The sequence below is a fragment of the Vipera berus genome, assembly GCF_964194415.1.
Source record: "Vipera berus genome assembly, chromosome: 3".
Taxonomy (NCBI): domain Eukaryota; kingdom Metazoa; phylum Chordata; class Lepidosauria; order Squamata; family Viperidae; genus Vipera; species Vipera berus.
In genome coordinates, this window is record NC_138204.1 from 83,829,424 (window position 1) to 83,850,821 (window position 21,398).

At 34.9% G+C, this 21,398-nt stretch overlaps 1 protein-coding gene across 1 annotated transcript in view; it reads right to left on the minus strand.

The window, feature by feature from the left end:
- Positions 1–7,343: 7,343 nt before the first annotated feature.
- LOC308666615 (putative ATP-dependent DNA helicase HFM1) overlaps positions 7,344–21,398 on the minus strand; it is a gene marked incomplete at both ends in the record, with an annotated part of 63,041 nt that continues 48,986 nt past the window's right edge. The window contains 12 exon segments of the mRNA XM_081325509.1: positions 7,344–7,410; positions 8,429–8,580; positions 9,802–9,913; positions 10,401–10,506; positions 11,212–11,448; positions 12,233–12,336; positions 13,787–13,869; positions 16,903–17,021; positions 18,227–18,325; positions 19,151–19,285; positions 20,578–20,681; positions 20,772–20,929. Of these exon segments, the coding sequence (XP_081181635.1) occupies positions 7,344–7,410; positions 8,429–8,580; positions 9,802–9,913; positions 10,401–10,506; positions 11,212–11,448; positions 12,233–12,336; positions 13,787–13,869; positions 16,903–17,021; positions 18,227–18,325; positions 19,151–19,285; positions 20,578–20,681; positions 20,772–20,929 (1,476 nt within the window).

Here is a 21,398-nt window from a genome sequence, read left to right on the forward strand (position 1 = left end):
AAGAGACATTAGAAGAGGTCTCTGTTTCCTTGCAATTCAGAAAGTATCCAGAGACTCACAGAAGAAATGGGTCTGAACCATCAGGGGAAGTAAATAAGACATTAAGGGAGCAACTATGTCCTGCAATAAGACAGAAGTATTGTCTTATCTTCACTTCAACAAAAAGCTAAAATTAGATCCAATTTGGTCCTTTTCTCACTTTACTCAGAAATATTGGAGTAGTTGATACCTCACTATTCCAAGGCTTTGAAACAAATGTGTGCCAGCAGGTGTGTGAAATGTATTGTCTACCAAAAGCAAAAATGTGACAGAACAACTTTCAACATTTATTTATTTATTTAGAGGCTGCCTGACTCCAAGCCACTTTGGGTGGCTTACAAAAAGTAGAAATTTATCGAGTCCATTGAAGGCCATTGTTTCCTGCTAATTCACAAGGAAGCTATAAATATATCATGTTGACTTGAAAGATCTAGGAAGGATGTATAACATTCTGGAAGTTTGGATGATGTTTTTATCTGTTCTTGAAGTTATGGAAAGAGATGAGAAAAGAAAACAAGAAATTGACTTTAAGTACCATGAGAGGAGAATTTTGGTTTCTGGAATCATAACTAGAATGATCTAGATCAGTGTTTCTCAACCTTGGCAACTTTAAGAGGTGTGAATTTCAACTCCCAGAATTCCCCAACCAGTGTGATGGCAAACTGGATTAAGGGAAGTTTTAAACTATGGGATCGGAGAATTTTTTAAAAAAATACTGAACAGAGTTTGCCATAAAGACTTATGTGCTGCTAAAAGAATTGGGATGTAACAGTCAGGTTTTTAGAACCAATTGTAAAATAGTAATGAATATCAAACAACAAATATAATTACTTTTCATTATTCAACATTTACTTTGGACCAAATGAAATATAATGGAAAGCACTTTGCTGGCTATTTTATATTTCTATTTTGAACTATTTCATTTCAAAATAAACTACAAAATATAAAACTGCATCTTGCTCTTAAAACAATGTGCCTCCATATTACTGAGCTTATCTGATGTGTGATATTGTATGCTCTGATGTGTTACTGGAAACATGTCTAAGCAGTAAAAGCAAAGGTATTTTTGTGGCGATTCCTTTGAGGTTCTGATTTTTCAGAGAAGGATTTTTTTTTAAAAAATAAATGTTTCCCTTTCATGTTCAGGTGCAGATTCTGTCAAACTCACTTTATAATTCAAATCAATACACCAGGTAAGAGAAAAAATATATATAATGGTGCTGAAATAAAATTAAAAGCAGGTAGCAACATGTACAGTAGTTTATTACCAAACTCAAACCAGTATGATGGCAAATGTGACTCTTGTTATATTGAATTTTCCTTTGTTTACCTTGTTATAAGAAAAATATAGTTGTGATGCAAATTGTATAGACTCTTCTGTTGAATAACAGCTTTAGCATTCTACTATGTCATTTGAGTTAGGTATCTCATTTCTTTCCTTTCTGAATAAGGAGTGCCGTATAGTGTTACATTTTAGTTGAAGAAATACATGATACTAATGATTTAAGTAAGCATCTGCACTTGGAGTAATTTCTGTAGCAGCTGGATCATTGTCCCACATGAGTTCCGTGTAACCCTAGTAAAACTTTGTTTCAGCAATCAGCTTTTAGAGAAACTATAAAGGTACAGGAGTCCTTGGCTTTCAACCATTTGTTTACTGACCATTCAAAGTAGCACTGAAAAAATGACTTATGACCGTTTTTCACACTTATGACCATTATAACCTCCCCATGGTCATGAGATCAAAATTTGGATGCTTGACAAGTGACTCATATTTATGATGGTTGCAGTGTCCCGGGGTCATGTAATCACTTTTTGTGACCTTCTGGCAAGCAAAGTGAATAGGGAAGCCAGATTCACTTTACAGCCATTTTACTAACTTAACAACTGCAGTGATTCACTTAACATCTGCGGCAAGAAAGATTGCAAAATGGGGAAAATTCATTTAACAACTGTCTTGCTTAGCAATGGAAATTTTGGGCTCAATTGTGGTGGTAAGTCGATGTCTACCTGTAGGCACTCAAACTTCCAAAATTTCTCTCATGGCTTTAAAACAGGGCACCCCAAAGTGGTCAATATCAACCTCCAAGCTTCAATGGGACTATCTAAGGCAGGGGTAGGGAACCTTGGCTCTTTTATGACTCATGGACTTCAACTCCCAGAATCCCTGAGTCAGCATGGCTGGTTCAGGAATTCTGGGTATTGAAATCCACAAGTCATAAAAGAGCCAAGGTTGCCTACCCCTGATCTAAGGAAATGATTATTTTTACTATGATTATTGTTTTTGGTAGCTATATTATACTTAGTTAAAGAAGGAATTATTACATTATTTTTCTATAATAAATGATTGGAGGTTGATGAACAAGCTGAAACTTTATCAAGGGGTCAATGAGCTGAAGAGTTTGGGGACACCTACTTTAAAAGTTACAGACCATGACCTTTGCATCCTTCCTTATTCCACTCCTTCAAGAGTCATGGAAACTTCCACTACTGCAAAATTACATGTGGGTGACAGTTCTGTTTCTTCTGCTTTCCTTACCAAAACAGACTTATCTGGTAAAAGGTACAAGTATGCAGTAGAGTCAGCTAGGTTGCTGATAAGGGTGTAAACAGAACAACTAACAAGCATATGCAAGGCGGGCATTTCTTTTTTACCTTCTAATCTGGAGGTTTAGGGCAGTAGTATCCTACAGTTTTCCACAGTACAGTATATTATTCCTAATGTCGTTCATTTCTGATGAATCTTTAATGTGATAAAAGGTGAACCACCAAAATAGGGCTCATAAAACCAGCTCACATGTTACTATAAGAACAAGCTGAGGTCGGGCCAAAGAGTGTTCCTGGAAATTAGGGAGCTAATATGGAAAATGTTCTGGATGCTGCCTCGTGTTCTCCATTGTCCTAAGAAGTGCGGGTATGGTTTCAGAGAGATCTTGGGGTTTCCCCTGTGGATTTGGTGGGTAGTTTAGTTGAGGCTTTGGGACACATTTCCTCTATGTGGCCACTCCTTATGTGCCAATCCAGGATGCTTCTTGGTTTATTGGAAAGCTCTTGGAAACGAAGAAGAAACACTAAGCACCAGTCGAGGAGATTTGAAGCAAATCTGACCAGACAGGTAAGAGCCCACATTAGGGATTACCTTGTAATGATAAGGACAATGAAACATGAATGTGTTTCTGCCATTATTATATCCATTGATAGCCGTCCCTGTTGGGTAAGGAAGGCTCCCTGGAACATCTGCTGAGCCACTATGAAGACTATTTACCCTATCTAGTGGATGGAGGGACGCGGTGGCTCAGTGGGTTAGGACACTGAGCTTGTCGACCAGATGGTCGGCAGTTTGGCAGGTCAAATCCTGAGTGCTGCGTAACAGAGTGAGCGCCTGTTACTCATCCCAGCTTCTGCCAACCTAGCAGTTCGAAAGCACGTAAAAATGCAAGTAGAAAAATAGGGACCACTACGGTGGGAAGGTAACAGCATTCCGTGCGCCTTTGGTGTCTAGTCATGCCGGCCACATGACCACGGAGACGTCCTTGGACAAGCGCTGGTTCTTCGGCTTTGAAACGGAGATGAGCACCAGCCCCTAGATTCGGAAACGACTAGCACGCATGTGCGGGGGAACCTTTACCTTTACCTTAGTGGATGGAAGTCATTCAAATCTACTCCAACTTAGACTCTGAATGGGCAGGGCAGGCTGAGGTGCATGAGGCACAATCTGGGGTTGTGCACAATCCGGGGATAAAATTGAGTGGGTGACTCCTGAGAAGGGGACAGGATTCTCTGTAATGTCAGCACCACCAGCTATTTTGTTTATTGGATTGAACCTCTTCAGGGTCATGAAAGCTGCCAGGAAAGTCAGCTGCAGTTGGGTCCATGCTGTGCTGTCAAATCTCTTTACAAAAGGGAGTGACACTTCTTGCCTTGAAAGTGGAGATGGTGTACCATTTCTCAAGAATCTTATTCTTGGACCTAACTATTGTCAATAAAATGTAAACCATTATATTGATTTTTGAAAATATCAATCATTATCATTCTCAAATTCAGTTGTCCTACATTTGCTTTTTTAATTGAAAGTTAATTGAATAAGGACAGCTTCACTAGGCAGGCCCAAGGTCGAAAATACTGTATAATTGGGTATCATCAATGTACTGATGACACTGAACTGTAAGATGGTGGATGGCCTTGCCCAACTGTAAGATGGTGGATAGCCTTGCCTAGCATGTAGATGTTGAAGAGGAGGTTAAGAAAGAGTAAAACCCTGTGGCACCCCACAAAGGACCCTATTGATCAACCTCTCTCCCCTGACCACATTTTATGATTCTCCTCAATGTAGTTGTTGAATATGCCTGGAGGCTGTGCGAGTGCGAATGGGGAAGAACTGTCTCAAACTTAATCCTATTAAAATTGGCAGAATGCAGGGGAGCAAAAGGGCAGAGATTGTGGGAGATAGGCAAATGAGGGTTGTTGAAGTGCACCCATTGTTGGAGTTGGGCAATGTAAAAATTTAATTAAACATTAAACAAACATTGGAGAACATATTGAAACAGTTATCAAAAAGATTCCCCTGAAACTGATTTCTGGGAGAGGCTAGACTCTAAAAGAAACATGAAACCAGCCAGAATTAATTAGTGGAGAAAACAATATATTTTTTTGTTTGGCACAACACAGATTTTATACTCCTGTAGATTTCATATTTATTATAAGACATTCTTAACAAGAAATGTACTGTAGTTACGAGAGATGTAGCGGAAATTGTTTGTTAAAAGTTTTATTGGACATAGTCTTACCAGAAATCTGTTCTATCATTCATAACTTCAAAACTTGCTGATGGATTTTACTCTTATCCTGTGGTAGAATATGGAAATTAAAGCCTCTTAAAATAAAAAGCGCAGTGTAAAGTATATTGCAAAAAGAACTGAAGCTGTTCCCTAAGGTATGAGAGACAGATTATTGATGAGCAGCATATGAAAATTGAAAGCAGTATTACATAAAGAAAAAAAAGTTGTAAGAAGAAACTTCAAATTTATCTTTTGAACATTAATCACTTTTAAGACTGAAATAAAAACATTAATAACTACTAATCCCACCCTTGGGCAAGATTTAATTTGAGAAGAAAAAGAAAGCAACCCGGAGAGTTATTTTTTTCCGTAGTGCTATCTGATATAAAATCTACCCAAAATGTAAGGTGGGAGGATAATATTCCATTCATTTCATCTAAGAGTCAGACTGATAACCCTCATATATCTACTAAGAATTAAACCCCACTTATGCCATTGGATTTTCTCCTGGGTAGATAAGTAAACAGTAGGACTAAATCTGTTTATATTGATCAATTGTTTCCAGTATGATGGTGGAATGCTCTAGAAAGCTGCAAATCATTTTAACAGGGGCTGCCACAAAGGAGAGGGAGTCAAGCTATTCTCCAAAGCACCTGAAAGCAGGACAAGAAGCAACGGATGGAAACTAGTCAAGGAGAGAAGCAACCTAGAACTAAGGAGAAACTTCCTGACAGTTAGAACAATTAACCAGTGGAACAACCTGCCTCCAGAGGTGGTGAATGCTCCAACACTGGAGGTTTTTAAGAAGAGACTGGACAGCCATTTGTCTGAAATGATATAGGGTTTCCTGCCTGAGCAGGAGGTTGGACTAGATGGCCTCCAAAGTCCCTTCCAACTTCTTCTTCTTCTTCTTCTTCTTCTTCTTCTTCTTCTTCTTCTTCTTCTTCTTCTTCTTCTTCTTCTTCTCCTTCTCCTTCTCCTTCTCCTTCTCCTTCTCCTTCTCCTTCTCCTTCTTCTTCTTCTTCTTCTTCTTCTTCTTCTTCTTCTTCTTCTTCTTCTTCTTATTATTATTATTATTATTATTATTATTATTATTATTATTATTATTATTATTATTATTATTATTATTATTATTATTATTATTATTATTATTTAATTTTGAGATGAGAGCCACAGGTGGCTGAAGAGGAAAGCAAGTAATAGGTATGACTGAAGGAAGAACAAAGATTTGAATCTAATATATACCAGTTTTCACACCAAAATTAAAAAGACTTGTTTCTTTGGCTATTTTCATCACTGAATTAGTTTCTGAGAACTTGGATCTGTTAAAACTCAAAAAACTTAATCAATTTCTATTGATTGCCCTTAAGTTTCTGCATACCAACTGGACACATAGTAAGATTCAGTGAATGACAATGGAATATTTACAAACATTTGAGCCGAACTTCTTAGAGCTATACATTTCTGTTTTTATGATCGACACATATATAAACATAAATGGCCAAAGACCACTGTATGTGCTGCCTTTAGTTCTTTAGTACATTTTTTTCTTTAAGTAGAACCCATGGGCTCCTCCAAAGAAGCTCTGATATTGGGGAAAGGTTTTTTTTAGAGGTCACCAGAATTGCATGCAGAAGGAACAGCTGAGAAACATACATACATTTACAGTATGCTCATGTTTTTTATAAACAGCATTCTATTCTATATGGTAATATCCTAATGTCCAGTTAAAATACGTATATATTTTCTATGACAAAAAACCCCCTCATTCATGAAAATATTTGGATCCAATGCATTCTTACCCTTGCTGAATAAAAACCAATTTGAGATAATAGTATTTAAAACTACAAAGAGTTGGCAATACACTCACAAGCACACACTTAATTTTAAAATGCAAAGTTAATACAAGTAATTGACAGATATAAAAATCTGGAAAAAGTACTTTTTTCAGTAATAATTTAAGAATAAAGCTATTGTGGTGTAGTGGTTAAAGGTGCTGAGTTAGAGGTCTTGAGGCCATGAGTTCTAGTCCTGCCTTGGGTTTAAAGCCAACTGGACAGCCTTAGTCTAGTCCCACTCTCTCTCAGCCCTAAAAAGAATGCAAGGGTAAGTTGCTTCTGAAATCTTGCCAAGAAAACTGCAGGGATTTGTCTAAGCAGCCACTAGTTGTCAACACTGACCAAAGGAAAGAAAACAATAAAAAAATAAAAAGTAGTTCACAAAGATATTTATTTAAGAGATATATTTAGCAAAGATATTATTTTCCAGAATAAAACTGTAAAATTTAAAATTCAAAAATAGTATATTTTGAATACAATCTTATCTAATGAAATGTTTTGACATTTAAATAATATTACAGTTTAAGTATATGAATAAGTAAATATATAATGTTTTGGTAATTACGGTATTATCCATATAGCAAAATTGACTATCAATGAATTATTAGAAACCAAAAAAGTAGAAAATTCTCATCCTCAAAATTAAGATTTATTCTTCTCCACTGATAAAATATTTTGTTTATGAGCATTAGAAAAGGCCATCAAATATGCCAAGAAAAGGCTTAATATCACCATCATCATCATCAAGCTGTTGCCTAGGACAAAAAAAATCACAAAGAAGATATTATTTCTACTATATAAACCTTATAAAAATTTCTATGTTTAACATAATACGGAAAAGCTGTTAAACCAAAATATTGTACTAAAGTATAAATTGAAAGAAAAATTACTCCTGGAAACCACTACATAATTTCAGAATGACAACGGTCCTGATATTGATCTGGATGAGGAACAAAGTGTTCCAGGATTTTCTAGAATATTTCATTCGTAAAGCAATGACTTTTGTAGAACCCTAATTATTTGTATGTCTTGTCTTATGTCAATAATGAGCATTCTCAAGGGTGTAAAGAGAACAGTCAAATATCCATTAACTAAGTCAGGAAGAAAAAGTTTAGAATCTATACTTTGGAGCATACAGACACATAGCACTGTGGACTGCAATAGACAATCTTCTGTGTTTATGGTTTTACTGTTGCCTGAAATATAGAAATTAGTTGAGTTGTGTCTATATACTGTACAGTTCCAGAGAGTGCAGATTTGCAGCCATACATGGGAGAAGTCTGAGATATATAGTAGGAAGGTAAAAAAAAGTTGCTTAGTTGTGAGTTTAAAGGTAAAAGGTAAAGGTTCCCCTGCACATGCATGCTAGTCGTTTCCAACTCTAGGGGCCGGTGCTCATGTCCGTTTCAAAGCCGAAGAGCCAGTGCTTGTTCGAGGACAACTCCGTGGTCATGTGGCCGGCATGACTAGATGCCAAAGGCACACGGAACGCTGTTACCTTCCCACCGTAGTGGTCCCTATTTTTCTACTTGCATTTTTACGTGCTTTCGAACTGCTAGGTTGGCAGAAGCTGGGATGAGTAACAGGCGCTCACTCTGCTACGCGGCACTTGGGATTCGACCTGCCAAACTGCCGACCTTCTGATCGACAAGCTCAGCGTCCTAACCCACTGAGCCACCGCGTCCCTTGTGAGTTTATGACCTTTGAAATACATGTTCAGCAATCATTATGCAAATTTCAGTTTGGTGATTCTACTAAAATGTTTCTTAATACCTAAGATCAGCCCCCTTTGTCATATTTCTGTTGGTTAAAAAAAAGTCTGCCTTTCCAGCAATTTGGTAAGATCTCAAGGCTGTTTCTGAGGTTGCAGTTATTTGTGCCATTTTCAGATTTTCTGGTGGATTATATTCTTCTTGAAGTCTAAACTGTAACACAAAACCCCCCAAAACAAGTGGATATATTTAGCACCATAAGAATAACAATTTACTTCTGTATTACATAATTTTACACAATTGAGTCTTAAATAAAAACTTAAGGCCTAATATTATAACAGGGTGATTCTATGCTATATTGTACAGAGAATATTTCTCAAGGGTCCAAGTATCAAAAGTGACACTAAATTCAGAAATATTTCCCGGTGTATTTCTCTCTACCACAATACAAATATCAAATAAACAATGAAGTCATAACTGATCTTTTCCCCTAGATATCTTCCCTGTAAAATATCCTAGTTAAAATTGATAATTCCTTAGCAAAAAAAGAAAACTATGTAGGAGAAGCTGAGGAGGTAGGCCCCAAGTAGATACTTAAGGCACTGGGGGCCACATTGGTCCCATGGACTGGCATCTTGCTATCCATAATATAGTAGATCAACTACAGAGCTAACTAGTGGGAAAAAATAAAGATAGAAAAAAAATGTGGCCCCTACTTCCCAAACTTGTAGATATGACCAGGACCAAACCCATTTCACCACTGTACTTAATTCCATCACAGCCATAAACGAGCATCCCTGCCTTCAGAAAGAGCTTCTATCTAACCAAAGAATAGAAACTTCACTCACTGCTTATGCTATAACCTAAGGACGGCCTTAATAAAGAATTGCAATAAAATAACTAGGTGATTAAGGTATCATCCTTAATCAAAGTCAGGCAGTTGATTAGCATCTCCTGAACAATGCCGCTGCCTCTTCTGAAAGTGGCACTTTTGCCTAACAACAGAAATGCCCCAGGCACACAGTCAAGGACCTGCTGAATTTCCCCAATATTTACCAACCAATTCAACTCTGAGCATTTTCTGCCTGTAGCCCTCAACCTCTATAAAACTCTTTGCTTTCCCATTGTTTGGCGTCCCACTTTCTTGTAAAACTCATTGAATAAATGTTTTGGTTATTTCTACTCTTTGTGGAACCCTTTTCTTTTTTCTGAATTTTTCAAACAGCAACAATCTTCCAGAAAATGTTACGGAATCACAGACATCCAAGTATGTGCAACTGTTGTCTCTGTTTCAGTCATGTACACAGACAAACGTCAGAAAAATTTAACAGGTAAAATTGGTAATAAACATAATAAAAACTAGCTGTGTTCTCAATACACATTTAGCACAATTTTAGACCAGCAAGATTATCAGATTTGAGAATCATCACTTACAATATTTTGACTTTCATATTCTGTAAATAATTTGCTACTGGATGGAGGAGTCAGTGAGGGGGAGTAAGAATTTTGCAGGTAGATATCAGGTTTCATTTTATCTATAGAATAACTGGGGGGGAAACAGAACCCAATACAAAATTAAATACTGTGAAATAAAAAATTATTGTATAAGATTTTAAAAATGTATAAGGTTTTATGTAACATTTTGAAGCATTTTTATTCTAGACGTACAAGATGCATAGTAGCTGTAACAATATATATATTGCACTCCACTCTAATTATACTTATATTTAGGATGTTTCTGGAGAAGATTTATTTACAACAGGGGTGTCAAACTGCCGGCCCACAGGCAGATGCATCATGTGGAAGCCGCGCCCACCCCATTGCCGGCAATGGCAAAACTGTCCCGATACATTGCACAACGTCACGTGACGTCACGAGTTTGACATGTCTGGTTCACTTAACAACTCTGGCAAGAAAGGTTGTAAAATAGAGCAAAACTCACTTAACAAATGTTTCACTTAGCAACAGAATTTTGGGCTCAGTTGTGGTCGTAAGTCGACTACCTGTAGTTATGTTACTACATTTATAGATACCTTTTAAAAGGTACTCCAGGAGGTTTATTCTGAGTATTTTGGCAAAATGATGAGTTTTTTCTCAAATTCTGCATGCACATGTTTCTGGATTCCAGCGGAGAAGATTCTAAAACATAAAAATAATGCCAAACATCTTGCAAATAGTATCCAAAGATATCTGAAATTGATATGATATATGTAGCATTTTAGTACTATAATAAAAAGGATTGGTCCTTGATTGATTTAAAAAAAAAACACAGCTGTAGACTAAATAAGTAAAAAGTAATCCCGTAAAAAGGCAATGGAAAGACACTTCTGCATTACTGCCAAATATTTGCACTAATATTTTAATACAGTCACAGGAGTTAAACTCAGCAAAACAGAATCTTTATCAAAACAAAATCTAATCAATCACACAGCTTGCTTATTTGTGGTTTAAATCTATCATCTTCCTCAATGATATACTGCAAACTACACCTTTCTTTTTAACATCCTGCTTGTCTATATTCCTAAAATCAATACATGGAAAGATCAGATATGAAAATTAAGTGTATCAAAATTATTAAGTGTATTCCAAATTATTAAGGAATTATCCCGGCATGCCACTATGGGTATGCTATGTTATGTTTTAGAAACTGTATTCTATTATTTTATTTGCCCCTTTTTATAAAATAAAAATAATATTTGAGCCACTTGTTAAAAACATTTTATGCACTGTGTTTGTGGCCAGAGAGGCTTTCTATTTTTAAGCTGAAACTAATAATGCTGATTTTATATACAAAATACTAGTACATAGTTTAAACTAAAATTAGATACTACATTTAATTTTTACCTGGATCTTTTAACTTCTGCATATTAGCAGTAAAAGCATTGCCATTTACAAAACTCCCATTATCATAATCATTCCAAATTTCATTTCCTAATTCAAAATTTACATTCAAAGTTTCAGAAAACAAACAGATGCTTTTATCTGCATCAGTCAAGTTGCTCATTGGAGATTCTTCAAGACTTTTGTTTGAGCTTATTGTTGGGTCATTGTTTTCCTCAGACTGCTTGATAGCAAAGTAATCTAAAATTTGACATAACAATAATATTCAAATACAATTTCTTACATTATTAAAATAATACGTTTATCCAATTTAAACAAAAAGACAAGTGAACACACACCATTTTTGGAAGCAGGTATCTAATAGGGAGCAGATATTTATTTATAAAATGTGCATTGGGTTGCATTCATTTTTACAAGCTTTTCTAATTATTATATACTTATCTGAAACATTCATATTCAGATACTTATGGCACTGTCTTGGACAATACTTGTATAATTTTGTGTCAAAATCTACAAAATAAGAATAGGTAAAGGTAAAGGTTCCCCCACACATGCGTGCTAGTCGTTTCCGACTCTAGGGGCCGGTGCTCATTTCCGTTTCAAAGCCGAAGAGCCAGCGCTTGTCCAAGGATGTCTCCGTGGTCATGTGGCTGGCATGACTAGACGCCAAAGACGCACGGAACGCTGTTACCTTCCCACCGTAGTGGTCCCTATTTTTCTACTTGCATTTTTACGTGCTTTTGAACTGCTAGGTTGGCAGAAGCTGGGACGAGTAACAGGCGCTCACTCTGTTACACGGCATTCGGGATTCGACCCGCCAAACTGCCGACCATCTGATCAACAAGCTCAGCATCCTAACCCAGTTTATTCCTTTATGTTAGCATATAATGAAGCGAAGTAGCATGATATTCCCAAATACTTAGTGCAATTAATTTATATTATTGAAACTACAGGAATTAAAAGCATTGAACTGTGACTAAATTGTGGCCAAGTAAAATAAATGCTAGAATCGTTAGAAATGTACCATTCATTTTGCGAACTTCAGGTTCCAGTTGAAATCTTTGAGAAACATCACAACTGTAGACATCTTCTGCTAAAGGGGATCTTGGATGTTGTACATGCTCTATTCTTTAGAAAAATGAGAAAATGAAATTAGTCTTTTAGTCTCATAAAGCCCTGTAGCTGTTGTCATTAGTTTGGTCTTCTTTATGTATAATTTTAATCCAAGTGCTCCTTGATATTCACTACCAGAGCTTGCAGATCCTTTGCATTTTCAGCTTTCCAAGTTGTGTCATCAGCATACAGCAGATGTTTTTTCTTCCAGTTTTAAAACCACTCTTATCTTCTTCCAGCCCTACTTCTCTTAATGTATATAGAGTATTCATGAGGGCTGAATAAGCTACGGAATGAAATGTAGATTGACCTGTTAGCTATTATGTCATTCTCCAGATTTGCTGGTGTAGCTTGGTTAGAACCTTGACTGATTCTTATCTTCCTTGCCATATTTCTGATTTCATCAGTTCCTGTAATCTTCCTACCAAGTAAAATGTGCCAATAACTATTGATTCTATGAGTGCCGATCTAACTTCATCTTCTAGTACAAGAGACTCTAGTAGAAGTAGGTATATTAGATATTGAATTTCTGCTGCATATACTGTACTTCAGTATACTCCTTCCATCTTTGTTCTTCTTTGAATCAATTACCATCTGCCATTGGCATCCTTTAGTATACCAATTCGAGGTGGGAATCTCCTTCTGAGGTCAAAGATAATGCCTTTGCCATTATCACTAAAGTGATCTTGCATTTCCAGCATCTTCCTGTACTGGTACTGCCCAGTTAAAAGTGCCTACTTGCTTTAGCTGGGCAACTTGCAGAATCTTTATGCCTTGTTTTTTTAGCCCTTCTTCTTACAAACACCTCCTCCTGTCGTGTGTGTCTGTGTGTGTGGTTAGGAGTGTTCACTTTAAATCTAGATGATATACAGTATAGTCATAACTAACGCAGGGCTTCATCTTGGCATGCCCCTTAATTTCTTCCAGATATTGAACTTCACTATACAGTAATTTAGCAACACTCTCAGATTATATTGTTTCCTAGTAAATCAACGGAATCACAACCTGCATACTATTTGTTCAAGTTATTCGGTATTCATTTTCCAAGCGTGTTTTAATGCTCTCCCCTCTGCAGTTATGGATGGCAGGTATAAAGGAATCCCTTGTGTTTCAGGTGAAACTGAAACACTAAAACATGTTTTTCTAAGATGTAAATTCTATGCAGAACTGTGTAGTCAATTAATTCACTTTCTGGAAACGCTGCCTTGCCCCCAGATCAAGGTTATCTAGAAGTTTTCTTAAATCACAAACATTCTGAAATCACTGTTTTAACATACAAATCTTGTGCTGTGGTGATAAAGTTATGTCATATCCAGATTTGTTATTAAAGTACATCATGTATTGAACTGTTATATTATTATATTTTGGGATTGTGTCAGATTTGTTCTAATTTATGTCTTACTAATCTTGAACCGTAATAAAGAAAGACAATGATGATAGATGACTCTTACTATTACTATAGTACCTTGGCAATGCTGGAAGAAAAGCTTTTGGAATATAACTAAATTGTTTAAGATCAACTTTTCCAGATTTATTTGACATCTGCATCTAAAAGGTAGAAAAAGATTATTATTATTATAATATATACGGACACATATACTTGTTTCCTGTATAGAAAATGAGATACCATAACTAATAAAAACTATATATTAACATTATGTTTCATACTTGATATGTTTTTATATGGTAGAAAATAGCACTTTGTGTATGTATGTAGAAAATGAGAGAGATCTACTTATCTATGGGTCCAGAGCTTTCTATGGTTAAGATATTGGATTAGGAGCCAGCTGGGTGATATTTTGAACCTGTTACTCTCTCTTAGACTTAGATCTGGAAGCTGAAAAATATCTTGCTACCAACATGTACTAAACCAACATAATAGATAACAGGGCATAACCTTCAGTGAAAATGGCTTTATATGGGAATGGATTGATCTGGAATGATGATAGAGATTTTATTGAATAGCAGCTTTGAATTATGCAAAGACCTCAGCAAACAAAGGGTGGCTATAAATCTATTTATAGTTTATTATTATAGTGTATTGTAGAAATATAATGTATTATATTTCATTTACTATCATGTTGTAATCATTTTATGGTAAGAGAAAATTCCTACAAAAAGGAAGAATAGTTTGAAATCTGTACATTTGTTTAAGTTTAGCAAAGGGGAAGAATAGATGGCAATCCCACAGAAATAAAAAAGTTTGCACCATAAAATTTTAAGAACAGAGCACAAAATTTATCCCCAAACCCTGCTTAGTTGGCAGGCAAGAAACATTGTCAAACTTTTGTCTGCAAAGAGTAGCACAATGTACAGTATTCAATCTTGATTTGCTATTCAATCCAACAATCATACTCAAATTAGCCACTAATGCTTAAAGAAATCATATATGCCAAAATGCATATAACTTTTTCATTTCAAAGCTACCTACTGTGGAATACTGGTGTCAGCTTCTACCCTACACTGATTCCAAATAAATTGTCTAGAAAATTATAAACATTTATTTCCCAATAGTTTTTTCTGGAATAATTTGTACTATCACCTTAATCTTTTTTGTAGGCATTTTTTAAATGTTAATATAATGTCCTGCCTCTTTTCCTATTTCACATAAAATATTCAACATTTCTGGATTTAAAGTTAATGCACAAAAAACTAAAATTCTGGCCAAAAATATGACAGTATCGCAAAAGGCTCTTTTAGAAGGACTAACTGGATTTGAGATTGTTAAAAGGGTCAAATATTTGGGGGTGTTTTTGTCACCCTCTAATACAAAGTTATATAAAAATAACTATGAAAGATTGTGGGGAAAAATCCAAAAAGAAATGGAGAGCTGGGAAAAATTGCAATTGTCTTTGTTGGGGCGAATCGCAGCAGTGAAAATGAATGTCCTGCCTAAATTTTTATTCTTATTTCAAATGATACCGGTTCTTAAGAAAGATTCTAATCTGGAGGAATGGCAGCGAGGTATCAATAAATTTGTTTGGGCAGGGAAGAAGCCACGAGTTAAACTTAAGATTATGCAGGATACTCGTGAAAGAGGTGGTCTTAAAATGCCCAATCTTAAATTATATTATGAAGCTGCTGCGTTAGCAGGAATAAGTGATTGGATTAATTTGACACAAGAGAGATTATTAAATCTTGAGGGCCATGACTTGTTGTTTGGCTGGCATGCATATTTGTTGTATGATAAAAAGGTAGATAATGTGTTTAAAGCGCATATTTTAAGACAAGCATTGTTGAGAGTTTGGAAGAAGTACAGACATAAGTTAGGTTGTAAGATACCATTGTGGGCAATCCCAAAACACGCAATAGAAAATATAAATGTTGGTTTCAAACATGATGTGACTACGTATAAGGAGATTTTAAGTCTGGAAAGAAATGTTTGGCGTCTGAAACCGTACAGTCTCTTGCGAGATGAGAAGATTGTTCAAACTTGGTTCCAATATATTCAGCTACGGGCCAGGTGGAAAGAAGATCAGAAAACTGGTTTTACAATGACTGATGAAAATCTGATAAAGCAAATTAGAAAGCAGGGTCCAGCACATATTAAACGGATATATCTTGCATTGATAGAAATTGATTCAGAAACAGAACTTGTTAAAGATTGTATGATAAAGTGGGCCCAAAATATTCAAGAAGTTATTACAATGGACACGTGGGAAAAGATCTGGGTGAGGAACGTAAAATTTACACAAGCTCAAAATTTAAGAGAGAACTTTTATAAAATGTTTTATAGATGGCATCTAGATCCTAAAAAGCTTGCAAGTATGTATCCGAATTATCAGCCCAAGTGCTGGAGGTGTGGCGATGAAGATGCAACATATTTTCACATATGGTGGACATGTAAAAAGGTTAAGGCCTTTTGGATAAAAATTTGGTGGAACATGCAGAAGATTTTCAAGCAAAGGATAAAGTTTTGCCCGCAATTTTTTTTGTTAGGTATAATTACAGATGCTGCGGTTGTGGACACTAAGTTGATGTTGAATTTAACTACGGCAGCAAGACTCTTAATAGGTCAATATTGGAAGAAGGAGGAACTGCCGACTATAGAAGAATGGACTTTAAAGGTTTCTGACCTGGCAGAGATGGCAAAGATTTCGGCTTATTTGAAAGATCACTCGCAAGAACGTTACATTATGGAGTGGAGAAAATGGATTGAGTATATCCAGAACAAATATGGGACTAAAAAGTTTCATGTAGCATTTGAATAAGTCTTCCTTTCTTTTCTTTTTTCTTTTTTTATAGTTAATAGTAATAGTGTTTGTAGTTATCCTATATGAGCTAGAGAGTGATAGATTTCAGAGTTTATGGTTGTTAGCATTTGGATGTTTATGAGTGTTTTTTTTTGTTTTTATACCCTGTACTTAGCTCTGGGAAGTCGGGGGGGGGGAGGGGGGGAGGGGTAGGGAGGGTTGGGTGTGGGAGGGGGAGGGGGGATTGTTAAAGATAAAATGTATGTTAAAACTTTTTAATAAAAAAAATATTCATTAGATATTATATTTCACTAACTAAAATGCTCTTAATTGCAAATATAGCTATTTTGTTTAAAAAGGACACATATATTCTTCCAGATTCATATACCTTTAGTCGCTTGACTGGGGGAATGGCAGATTCAGCATTCCGGTTTCTTAAGTCAGTAAGATATGAAGAAAAAGCTGACTCATTCTTCATGTTAGATTTCTCTGAAACTCCAATTTTACCTTAAAAATGTAATATATATTTTCATTTTATATTTAAAATTTATTTTTGTTACAGAAAACTAGAAATAAAAGAAAAATAGTTTATAGAAATTTCAAATAAGCTCTTGTATGGCAACAGCCAACCACTTCTATAATTGCACATACCAATTATTTCTAAATAATTCTTAAATCCATTTTAATAAAAAAAAAAACCAGAAGCAGTGAGGAATATAGGGCAGTTTTGAGTAAAATGCAATGATGATCTGTTCATTTTTATTGACTTTTGGTCTGTTTTTTATTATACTCTTCAAGATGCACATTTTTTAAAAATTGTGGGTTTGGGCTGTATGCCATCAAGAGTCATTAGGGAGTCTTGCAAGCAGTTTTCAAATTGAATAAATAAATATTGAGGCAACGTCATAGCATTCACAGAACAAAGCAGATTAATTTAAAATCTTAACTCAAAAACCCCCACAAATAAACCCCAAACCAACAACCCTTTTCTGAATATATAACAGCTTAGACCATCAATATTTTCCAAAGCTAGCCTAGGCATATATACTGTGAAAGAATGATTACTACCTGGCTATGTTTACTATAAATGTGCATCCAATAATTTGTTAAAAATAGTTTTTTGCCAGTGAAACAAGAGATACACTTGGATATCTTTCTTTAAAATGTCTACCTTTTTGCTACGGGATATCTGTAGCAAGTATGAAATAATCTTGAACAGCAAATTAGAGAAGGCCTGAGAAAACAGCTACATTTTGAGGAGCATTTTAAAGACAAAAGCTCTGTTGTTCTTTAAGATGATGATAGTTTCTGATCTTGTACTTTGAAATGCTTTTAGTCCCAGTGGCATAGGTCCAATTTACCAAATTACTCCTCAGATGCCAGAATAAGGAATAGAATAAACTATAAGGAATCTAAAGATGTCAAAATTGTATATAAATTTTAAATCAGATTTTTTTTTTAAAAAAATAATAATCACAATGACTTATGAGACAATATAATTCCTCATCTCATTCCTCTAGTCACATATCTGTCATGTTCCAAATGCAAAACCTCCTCCAATATGCCCACTTTTAAAAGATCCACAAGAGTTTACATTTATGAGTATGTACACATTTTCTAAATCTAAACTCAAGAGACTGAGTGAATCCTTCTCATAATTCTTTATATGCAAACTATATCATTCATAAGTTACAATAAGAAAATGAACTCACAACAGTCATGTCCACATGTTTCTTTATTTTTGCAGTGGTGATTGCATTTTCTATTTCCATTCTTTATGCTTAGTGATTCTTGGCTACAAGTGGTTTCTACTGTTTTATGATAGGAGAAAAAGCTTTAAACATATCACAATCAAATACATGATAATCAGTGAAAAATTGCAGCATTTGCAAGATATTTTACTGTTTTTTCATAAATTCTATAATGTAATATATAAGTGAAGATGGAACAGATAGAAAACATTTGAAAATGATCATGTAGGAAATAGGATATGAGATGATAAGCCTACTAAAATTACTATATTTTAAGTGAATTTATCCTTAATCTACAAGTTTATACACTGGCACTTTAATGTCAGAATGAAAGGATATAAGGAATACAGTATACATTCTGTTTCTAAAAATTTTGTACCAAATTAAATCCCACTGTGTTCAAAAATTCATCTGAGGATGCTACAATTTAAATAAAAACCAACTAAAAATATACAGATTCAAAAAAACAAGATACATATACATTAGGAATCTATTTTATATATTATTTTTAATGAATTGGCCTAAAATCATAAGAAAGTTGCATGCTATTTAAAGTATTAGAACCAACCTTTAAAACAACAAAAATCCATCAGAATTCTAGCACTATTTATCATCACAAAGAGAATACCTCAGGCAAATTTCAAACATCTACTAAATAAGTGGGATTTACATTTTGAATATTAACCCAAAAGCACATTGATTTTTCTTGTTTGCCAACTCATCTCATAATTATTTTAATATTCTCAATCAAAAACTTTCGAAGTAGGCCTGTACCCTTTATAGTCATACATTATTCACCATCAAACTGAGTTCTGACATCAAACACTTAACCTAAAATCCATTCTGCCGCTAGCAATAAATATTTAGTATAGAATATTTGTTTACCTTTATTTGTTCTTAATTTTGATGACCCTACTGAAGAAGTTTGAGAGCTATCAGGTTTTCCATGAGTGATCATAATTCCAACCTTCTTTGGTCCTAAGTAAAATGGTTTATATTTCTGCTGAATATCCAGTCCAACTATTAGGGGAGAAAATTATATATTTAGCTTTGCAAATATATCTGCATATATATGAATGGAGGGAACAGAAGAAAAAGCAAGTTTAATGCAAGTCCCCCTTTCTTGCCAACAGAATGTTACAATCGCTACATGAACTATGCCCTTCAGGATTTAAATCCAGCCTCCACTCGTCCAGTAGCAAAATTTTGTACTGCTGCAATGATAATGAAGGCTACTGCTAAGCTTGTAAGCCGCCCTGAGTCTTCGGAGAAGGGCGGGATATAAATGGAATTAAAAAAAATAAATAAAAAAAAAATAAGGGCAAACGCCTCAAGAACTAAAGATCCTTATTCATATTACTACTTTGCTTCGTTATTTTCCAATAATTTTTAGAGAATGTATATATTTTAACGTTTACCTTTTGTGCTGATCTGTGACCATAATAGATTTGATTCTGATTCTGAATGTCACGATTGATGCATTTTACATTATAAATAGAGTGTAATACTGGATCAGAAGCTAATTTGAATATTTAAATATATCTGTCATTGAACTTCTCCCTTTTTCTTTTTCCAATGTTTTTTTTCTATTGACTGTATCTTTCAACAAGGCAGCAGAGAGTGGGAGAAAATATAGGTATGCATTCTGTTTGATAACAATAACACTTTTTATAGGTCCACATGATCTAGGAGCTATATACTAGCTAAAATATACATACTATACATACATAATATTTACTTGCCATTATAAAAATAAATCTAGTTTGTTTCATATTTTGTATAATAAAAATATTATAAAATAACAATTATTTTATTAATTATATTTTAAATATTATTTTTATAAATAATACAAGGTGGTGAATATCCTTTCTCCTACTTTCCCCACAAAAACCACCATGTGAGGTGAGTTAGGCTGAGTGACTGGCCCAAAGTCACCCAGCTGGCTTTTGTGGCTAAGGCACTAAAACTCATGGTCTCACAGACTCTAGCCTAGAAGCTTAACCCCGGACTAAATTAGTTTATCTTCTATGACAATCTTTGTCAATCTATTGGGCTTCTCTGACAGTTTGGCTGGGAGCCTTGTATGATTGTTTTAGGATATTTCAATCAATAACTTATGTTTCAGATCTCCATCGCTTTTTGTTCAAATTCACTGGATAACTTTTTTCATTACACAAAATGGTGTAAAGCAGAAATGTAGTTTCACTGTAAAATCAGCATATATTGATTTAAAAAAACATGTAACCCAAAAGATTCTCAGTTTAAAACTTAGGAGACTTATTTTTAAAATCCATATCCATAAATGAATTTACCATATTCAGAGCTGATTAGATTTATATTAAGCTCATCAGAATTAACAGCTCTTCTCACTTCAATCTTTTTTGTCCAGTTTCCAGTTTTCAGCAAAGCAGAATCCCTGCAAAGTATATAATGAATCAATAGCTTAAAATTGAATATACAAAATTGTACAATTGTTAAAGTTTCAAAATAATTTAAATTTACTCACATAATCTTTTGTCTAAAAATCACATTATTATCATTATCTCCTATTACTAGGGTTGCATAATGAGAATCTGGAGCAGTTCTTTTTATCTGCAGCTGTTCAAAGTTGGTTAATATGATTGTCACTATGATTTCAGCTACTGCTTCGTTGTACTTTGCCATCTTGAAAATAAATGACATACAATTCAAAAATAAAACTAGCTTTGGCATATGATATGTTAAAGAAATATGAATAGATTCATATTGACTGAAGTCAGATACCACACTAAGCTAGTTGAATGTTATGACACACCTGTAATGATGCCATCCTCCCCAAATACCACCAGTACATCCCATAGTCTGATACATAAATTATAAAATATAGAATGCAGAATAACAGAGTTGGAAGGGACTAGAAGTCCAACCCCGTGCTCAAGCGGGAGACCCTATACCATTTCGGACAAATGGCTGTCCAATCATTTCTTTAAAATCTCCAGTGATGGAGCACCCACAACTTCTGAAGGCAAGCTGTTCTGTCAGATAATTTTTTCCCTAGTTCTAGGTTGGACCTCTCTTTAATAAGTTTCCATCCATTACTTCTTGTCTTGCCTTCAAGTGCTTTGGAGAATAGGTTGACCCACTCTTCACTATG